The sequence below is a fragment of the Octopus bimaculoides genome, chromosome 1 (genome assembly GCF_001194135.2).
Source record: "Octopus bimaculoides isolate UCB-OBI-ISO-001 chromosome 1, ASM119413v2, whole genome shotgun sequence".
Taxonomy (NCBI): domain Eukaryota; kingdom Metazoa; phylum Mollusca; class Cephalopoda; order Octopoda; family Octopodidae; genus Octopus; species Octopus bimaculoides.
This window is the reverse complement of record NC_068981.1, coordinates 191,833,592-191,843,009: the sequence shown is the minus strand read 5'-3', so window position 1 is coordinate 191,843,009 and position 9,418 is coordinate 191,833,592. Positions and strand designations below refer to the sequence as shown.

At 34.2% G+C, this 9,418-nt stretch overlaps 1 protein-coding gene across 3 annotated transcripts in view; it reads right to left on the bottom strand.

The window, feature by feature from the left end:
- LOC106877593 (cyclin-dependent kinase 14) overlaps positions 1–9,418 on the bottom strand; it is a 179,172-nt gene that overhangs the window by 35,522 nt on the left and 134,232 nt on the right. For all 3 annotated transcript variants that reach the window (XM_014926538.2, XM_052973464.1, XM_052973465.1), the window contains exon 4: positions 4,137–4,311. In XM_014926538.2, the coding sequence (XP_014782024.1) occupies positions 4,137–4,311 (175 nt within the window). The remainder of the gene's footprint in view (positions 1–4,136; positions 4,312–9,418) is intronic.

The following is a 9,418-nucleotide window of genomic DNA, read 5'->3' as shown; positions in this document are numbered from 1 at the left end:
TTTCTTTATTAGTATAGTCTAGTTTGTCATAACACAAGACAGCAGACTTTTTGTGTTTTCACAAATGCAGTTAATTGTAAATTCAGTTAGCTGCAACTACTCATTCAAAAAATATTTCTTTTACCAGTTATTTATCCCCATATTGCAGGGATATGTTAAATCTGGTGAAAGGATGTTGATCTTTACAACATTTTAACTGTTGCAGCTCATTAATTATCTCCTGCTCTGCTTCATCATCATTCCATTCATAACCGTTTTGTCTTTTTTGCTTTCTCAGCCTTATGTAGGTAAGGCCACATTATCCTATTTCTTATTCAGAAAGTGTATCTACATCATGTCATTTTTTTTAAAGAAAGTAGTAATATGAAAGGGATTTTGTTGCTATTTCTGGCAGATCAAAAGTTTATAATAAAGGCACCATCAGTGGCTTCATTTCATTTCATGTTTTCCATGTACTACATTAAATAACTATTTGCAAATACAGTGCTTCATGCCTTAATATGGCTACCTGCTCTGCTACAATTTACATATACATCACAATGTCTGGTGAAAAAACATGTAAATTTCTAATTACAAAATTCTGTTTGCAATCTACTATTGTCTGTATGCATATAAACAAATTGCATTTGATATGTTTAAATGTATTGGCCTCAGTATCAATACCATAGTGATGGTGCCAAATGAAGTGCATTGTAGCCTTCAGCTAGAGCTCAGAAACTCTTCCAAAACAAGATTAAAGTATATTTGAATATTTCATATTTAATTTAATTTATCAGCTATTCTCTTTGCTTCTGAAATTTTAAACCTTTTATTATTTAACATTTCCAACAAAGATTTTCTTTTTTAATATCTGATTACATTTTGTCCTTAAATATAATCTATTCTCTGCAGAATTCCTCAAAATACTTTACATTTGTAATAGCCCTAATTGCTGTCAAGAAAGCTAGCGATCAGTTCTCATTTGAGTCTCATAAGCAGACTTACTCATATTCTAAGATTTAATCTACTACTATATATTCAACAAATATTATATATCATCTTCCATTAGGAACAAGAAAAAAAAAAGCTCTATTATTCCAATAGCCTTTGTTTGAAAGGCATTAGCATTAAGTAATATATCCTGTCACAAACACATTAGCATTGTGAAGTCAGGTTTCTCTTTCCGCCAAACACTTCAATAGCTAGACGGATCATAATGCTACACAAATCCAAATTTAGATCAATACTTTTTAAACATTAGATACCCTCTCAACTTACAGAAAATTCTGTTCAATATTCAGAAAGACATTCACTTCCTAATCATGCTAAACTTTTCATATCACTTTAAGTTTCTTTCTATGTTTTTCTCCTATATATTCACTTCTCTAAATTTACCTAATAATCTGCTAATCTAATCCAAATCTTTTACATTATGACTGTAATGTCAATAGAGATCACACACCAGATTGGTTTCATTCTGCATTCAACTTTATTCAGTGCTGTCTCTAATATCCTAACCATCTTCTACAATTAAAGCTTCAGGAATTCTTTTAAAGCAGTAGGAATTTCTGTTCTATGCTGTGCAAATGGCAAAATCTTAAAAAGTAAAATGATTTACTACTTTAAAATCATCCATTTAACATCTGTTTTTCCATGCTAGCATGACTTATATAGAAGTAAATTTGAGGCAGGATTTTTACAGCTGGATGCACTTCCTGTTGCCAACCCTCACACAAAATAAGGGGTATTTTGTTTGAGAAAATAAAAAAAATGAAACAGAGCTAGCAGATGATTTGTTAACAGGAAATGATGTCAACAAACATCATCAGTTGCAGTGCAATTACAAAGGATGATGTCACAAATTATAGCTGAAACAAAAGTCACCATCCATAGCTGTAGCTCCGTGTAGTTTTGTAAGCATTCACACAAACATGCATCTAGGCATGCTCATACATGTGTACTTGCACACACACACACACATAATATATTTAACAGGCTTCTTTCAGTTTCCATCTATCACATTTTCTCACAAGGCCCAGGGTTATGCTGTGGGACTGAATCCAAATTCACATGATTGAGAAGTGAACCTCTTCACCGCACAGCCATGCCTACACCATTAAAATATATTGGAAAATGAAATTTTGCAAGTGATTTTTGTCAATAATGCCACATGGATTTTACAGACAAATTAACAAGACTTTTTTGTGTTGTACTCTGGGAGGGTCATTATGCCAATAATAAACATACTCTGGCTCTATTTCATTTCTTTTATTATTAGTCAACTAGTTAACCAATTGATTAACTGGTGATTTAATTAATCATTCAGTCAGGTTCATCACAGTCCTTTCATTGTCATTCACAACCTCATCCTACATTTGCTTCTTAACCATATAGATTTGGAGTCAATCCCACTCCATAGTTCAATATGCAAATATCTTATACTATAGCCCTAGGCCAACAAATGCCTTGTGAGGGAATTTGGTAAATGGAAACTGAAAGAAGTCCATGCATATGCATATTTGTGTGAATGGTTAGAGAGGGCATGTCAATGATGAAGTCATGAACAGCAAAGAAAGGACTCTGATGAAGCCGATTGATGGACTGACCAAATGATTAATCACTTAATTAAATGGTTTGGTTGACAAATAATGATAAAAGTAATATAGAACCAGTGTGTGTTTATTATTGGAATAAGGAGCCACCCAAGATACAACAATATCTGTTTCAATACAATACCTCACACCAAAAATTGTGCAAAAGACAAAATAACATGACAATATTTTTTTCCTATTTGATGGAATTTACAATATATTATCAATCCAAGTTTGTTTTTTTTTAATATTATTTTAGTTCTTAATCAAATCACTTCTAAACAACATTTGGCTAAATAATATATACCTGACAAACATTACCTATTAATTGCAAAATTAGTTTCAAATCATCAAAATTTAAAGATTGCATGATTGGTGACAAGTGCTTGGGGAACTAAATTAATTCACCAATGTTTTTACTTCAGTTACATCATCATTGTTATCATCACCTTTTAACATACACTTTTTTATGCTTGCATGAGTCAGATGAAATTTGTTGAGGCATATTTTCTGCAGTTGGATGCCCTTCCTGCTGCCAACCACCACCTGTTTTCAAGCAAGATAATATTTTCCCAGAGCGAGACATGTTTTTCCTGGCAGACTGAAAAATGACCAACCTTGCTTGCTTGATGGTAATGCTCATTAATAACCATTATATGATATCTTGTAGACAAGAGTACACACAAACAATAAACTTCCTTTTAGTTTCCATCTACCAAATCTACTCATAGGACTTTGGTGGGCCTGGGGTTACAGTAGAAGAGATTTGCCCAAGGTGCCATGCTGTGTAACTGAACCCAAGACCACATAACTGGAAAGCAAGGTTCTCAACTACACAGCCATGTTTACACACCTTACATTGCTATCATTAGAGAGATAATGTTGGAATAATACTAAACTTTATACCATCATCATCATCGTTTAACGTCCGCTTTCCATGCTAGCATGGGTTGGATGATTTGACTGAGGACTGGCGAACCAGATGGCTGCACCAGGCTCCAATCTGATCTGGCAGAGTTTCTACAGTTGGATGCCCTTCCTAATGCCAACCACCCCGAGAGTGTAGTGGGTGCTTTTACGTGCCACCAAGACGAAGGCCAGTCAGGCGGTACTGGCAACGGCCACGCTCAAAATGGTGTATTTTACGTGCCACCTGCACAGGAGCCAGTCCAGCGGCACTGGCAATGATCTCACTCGAATGTTTTTTCACGTGCCACCGGCACAAGTGCCAGTAGGACGACGCTGGTAACGATCACGCTCAAATAGTGCTATTTATGTATTCTATCAATATCTTTTCCTGAACCACTAAGTTATGGGAGTGTAAACAAACAACACAGGTTGTGATGCAGTAGTGGGGACAAACAATCTCTCACACACACGCAATAAGCTTCTGCACAGTTTCTGTTTACCAAATTTACTCACAAAGCATTGGTTGGCTTGTGGCTGTAGTAGAAGACACTTGCCCAAGGAATGAACCCATAACCACAAGGTTGCAAAGTGAGCTTCGTCAGCACACAGCCATGCCTGCACCTGAAAAGCAAAAGAAAGAAAATTCAAACTACATACCTGTGGTTCTTGGGACAACAGGATAGGCTGATAATCGAGGCAAAGTTGCTTCTTTTCGCTCAGAGCAAATGTCATTTTTGGAATGATCCCCATTGAGTAGTGGCACGTTCTGGGAAGATGAAGACCAGTAGTGAGTGGTGGAGCTACAACCAATTGAACTGGGACAACTGTCACTCTGAAAAGAAAAAAAAAATGAAATTAGTAGCATTAAGATTATGGTGAGCAAATATACAGATAAATTCTTAGATATCTTGTAACTAAAATTATTAGAAATTATAGAATAATATCAATGCTTCAGAAACTATTATAAGCTTTCTTCCACTAAGTGGAATAAAATTTGTTTCTATAAATATCTTCAACACTTAAAAACTGGATGGGAAAGTCTGAACTTTTCTATATTTGAATTACAGAATATAGAAAAAACCAAACATGTAACACTGAAATATAAATAACCTTCATTCAAGAATAGTTTTTCTAAACATAATGTAATTATTTTTTAGATAATTATATAATTCAAATTAATTCTAAGATAAAAGAAAAAAAGGAAAGAATAACAATGTAAGTTTTCCTCCTTGCTGAATCAGAACTGGAAATTACTAATCAATCCCGACATGTAAGAAAATACTTCTTTCCACCATCCCATTATTTAGGGCAAGTGACAGAATACCACCACCCTTAGCTTGCCAACCAGACTAACAGTGAAAAGTAAAATTGCAATAGGATAGTCTGCTGCATATAATTCACATCAACATACTTATGGCAAGCCATTGTAAAGGATGGCACTAGCTGAGAAGAATGTGGTTAAAAGAAGTGAATCTATATTGCAACTAAATTCTTGTTTTGGTTTAAAAAATATGACAAACAAAAAGGAGAAAATACTGGACTATATTCAATTTATAAATGTGAAGATTATATTTTATTACGCTATTTAAATTATTCATAAAAATGAAAAACATACATGCCCATAATAGCCCCATACAGTAACTATTGTTATGTGGCTGACATATCAATTTACAGTGTGAAGCAATGTTATTTAGTGAATCTTATTCTTTTACTGGCTTTAGTCAAAGAAGCTGTGGCCATGCTAGGCTACTGCTTTTAAGTATATTGGTATTTAAAATCAACCCCCAATGTTTAACAAGTACTTATTTTGTCTACTGATCCTGCCATCTACAACACATAAATAAAAATAATTTTAAATGGAAGTCATTATTATATGTGTATCAAAGGGAAAAACAAATGGAGTTGATTCCATATTAAAATAGAGGATGTAATCTGAATAACAGAGATTAGTTAGATGGGGAGAGAGAAAGAGGTTGCAAGATATAGACGTTAGTAAAAGATAGTATTTTCCAGAAAGACTGACCTGGAAGCAAACTATGTATATTGTCATAAAGAAGGAAGTGTACAAATAGACCATTATCGTCATAGTCCTAATGCCCACTTTTCCATACTTGCATGAGTTACATAGAATTTATTGAGGCAGAGTTTATGTTCAGATGCTCTTCCTGTCACCAATCCTTACCCATTTTCAAGCAAGGTAATATTTTTCCATAGCCAGACATGTTTTCATAGAAGACTAGAAATGAACATCACTTGTATGACAGTGATGCTTGTTTACAATCATCATGTGATATCAAGACAAGCACACACACACACACACACACACACACACATTGAATTCTTTCAGTTTCCATCTACCAAATCCACTCACAGGGTCAACCAGGGCCTATAGTAAAAGACACTTGTTCAAGATGCTACATAGTGTAACTGAACAAAAGACCACATGGCTGAGAAGCAAGTTTCGTAAACACACAGCCAGACCTTAATTTTTTTTTTTTTTAAGAATACACATGCAAATAACTAAATTTACTGGCAAGTATATTAAGCACAAACCAAAAATATAAGGGAAGAGGTCAATTATTACGCATTACATAAACACAGCGTGGCTAAGAGGTTTATTTGTCACTGCACAGCTCTTTGGGAAAATATCTTCTACCAAAGCTCGAAGTTGACGAATGCTTTGTCAGGAAATTTAGTAGAGTGAAACTGAAAGTAATGAATATGCATAAATGTACTTGAGCATCCATGAGTGTGTGTGTGTCTGTCTAACGTCTGTGCTGAGCTGCAGTCACAGATGGCAACATCACCATTTGTGACTAGGCTGCAACCAGCGACATCTGTTAACATTTCTTGTCAATAAATCATCTGTGAGCTCTGTGCTTTTAAATTCCTCTAGAATAAAATTTTTAAAATCCCTTACTTGTAAAATAGGAAAGAGTTGGTGATAGGAAGAGCATTGAGCTATAAAAATCTTCCTGCATTTATCTCTCATCTAAGCAATGCTAGCATGGAAAAACTAACACTATGCAAAAGAAACAAATGAACAGAGTATTTTCACTGGTAGGACTAATGTAATAAATTTACAGTATCATCTATCTTCTCTCTCTCTCCTTCAACAAGTTTTCATCTAATGACAATCATTTGTCAACTAATTAAATTTATTTCTAAAATAATTATTCATCAGTCCTCTAAGCAGCCTCAATAATTGTCTCTTTCAAATAAGATTTAATGCTATTTATTTCAAAATGTTGTTTTCAATCTATTCTTTGTAATTACTCCAGACAACAGATTATTCCATCCATTTTCTTCTGTACTTCATCTGATACAAATGCACCTACTTTAACTTGTGCTGCTGCTGCTGTTGTTGTTGTTACTATTGTTGAATAGTCAATATGAATTTTGACTAAGCAGATCTAAAGAGGAACAAAACAAACATTTCACTATACACAGCTTGGGTATGTCATCCTTTGGCCTAACTTCAAACCAATTTACTCAACCCAACCATACACTGCATCAAATGCAATATCCTAAGACTATTGTCTGCATAACCAGAGTTCTGTCCACATATATGTGGCTATTAGGAGGTACTAGAGTGGACAATGCTAAATTATACTAATTTTACAGCTTACCAACTCTAAACATAAACAGTGCACAACTAGAACGTTTAATGTCATTATAAGTAACAGTCTTGGGTCTTACCATGGCTGAGGATTTCTTTCAACAGACACATACCAGTAACATTGCCAAAACTTCATAAAATCTAGCCTGCACCTTCCAGGGCAGTAAATACTTCACTACCCTTACCCCTCATTAGGTGAAACCTACAATGGAGTACTGCTATCATGTCCTCAAAGTAAAATGCTCAGAGCAGTGTCTTTCCTTTGTAAAGATGGTATGGTGTGATTCAATGCTGAAAACAGTTACTTCTAGCAGATCAAGCAAATCCCCTAGATTCTCATTGATTTCAAGAAATGAACTGGAAGTAAATGTGCAATATTAATTTTTTAAAAAGGCTGAGTGGCAGTAGATTGGTAAAGTATTTTGGGTATATCATGTAAGTGGAGACCCGATACCATATGAAAGGGCAGCAAATAGTCAGAAAGGTACCTGAGATTAAAGTATTAGCAAAGCATTTTGCCATGTCTGGCATGCAAATCTCCTAGCAACATGTAAAATATTAGTTCTATCATCTCTTGGATTGACAGCTACCTGTCAATCACACCACTACTAATGGAGCTCTCTCTCTCTTTGATCCATACCCTATCAAATCTGATGTGCCCCAAGGCTCAGTTCTGTCCCTCACATCACTGACCTACTTCCTATCAACTCCATCAACACTCACTCTTCCTCCCTTTTCACACCAAAGTACCATCCACATGCAGCCAAGACACTTCACACCAAACTTGCACTGACTTTATGAACAGAGACCTCAAAAACTTTCTCCAGTGGGGTCATGTCCATCTCTCCTTCAATAACAATGGACACAATCATTAGACAAATCAAGAAATAGCAAATTCCCCTCAAATTAGATCAAGCAATGTAGTTCTAGATACAGCAAAAGGTAGGATGGTCTCAAATGGAATGCCTTTGATTATGGTCCTGTTCACTACCACCTGGGCCTTTGGATACTTTTAGTGGAGGTTACTCTGCTGCAAGTAATCTAGTCAGGTCACCAGCTTAAAGACAATTTCCCACCTTCCTTCTATCATCTTTGGAGGCCCTTAAAACAGTCATATTTATTGCCTTTTTCCCCCTTTGATGGAGTCATTAAAAACAAATAAGGCTCAACTTGGGATTAAACATTTCAGTCCTTTCAAACCACTGCAGTGTCCTCATTAAACACACTTTACTGCTATACTGAATACATTTTTAACATATTTCTCATATTGTCTGATAACCCCTTGGTTTCTAAAATCTTCTCATCTTCCCTTTAACTTTAGGCAATATATTACTAATTACTTCAGGTCTAGTATCAATTATGTCATCTATATAACAGAATGTACCTACTTCCAGCAGACATTTGATTGTTCATAAGCTTTAGTATGAGGCTGCTAATGTTAAGATTTATACTACAGTGCCAATAATGTCATCAAAATAGCAGAATGTACCTATTTCAGGCCATATCTGAGTGTCTGTAACCTTTAATATGAAGCTGCTGATTTTGTTATAGCTTTCACTAAAATACAATCCTGAAATACTCAACTTCGTCCTAGTTATTATTATTGCTGAGAATAACAATATATATTAATAGAAACTGGAAGACAGAATTGGCTGTATTATAGGTTAACAAAAATACATTTTGTGATGCTTGAGTTGTCCAATATAAAAACAAATAAATTGATGTATCAATTTACATAAGATGATGAGCAGACAATTATCTACATTACTTTTATCAATGAAATCAATCTATGGTTCTTTGCAACACAGAATTTCTTTTTTTTTTTTTTTTTAATATATAAGAATAAACAAACAATTGTACATGAATGGTGTCAAAAATATCAATGCCACGTAATTTTATAGGAATGGCACAATTACAGAATCCCAAAAACAATTTTCAAATTCATGCAAAAGATATTTTTTATTGAGAACACCATAATTTTAGAATAATTCCTTTCTTTTCTCTTATATAAAAACTAGATATTTTCATTGTCTTGTTTCTGTTGATAATAAATGAAATACAAGTTCGTCACAATTAAAAGCTAATGTGTATTATCCATCATAAATAAGAAAATAGAAAAGTTCTTTCACTGAGCAAATTACTTTAAATTATATATTTTTACAAAATAAAAACATATAGTAAAATAATTTACTGGAATTAATGATGCTCTATCACTTACCTTCTTAGTAAATTCTCATTTGTACTGTTTGCAGGATTCAACTCTCTAATTAATTTCAATAATCATTTAAATTGATTTTTTTTTTTTTAACGACACCAGAAA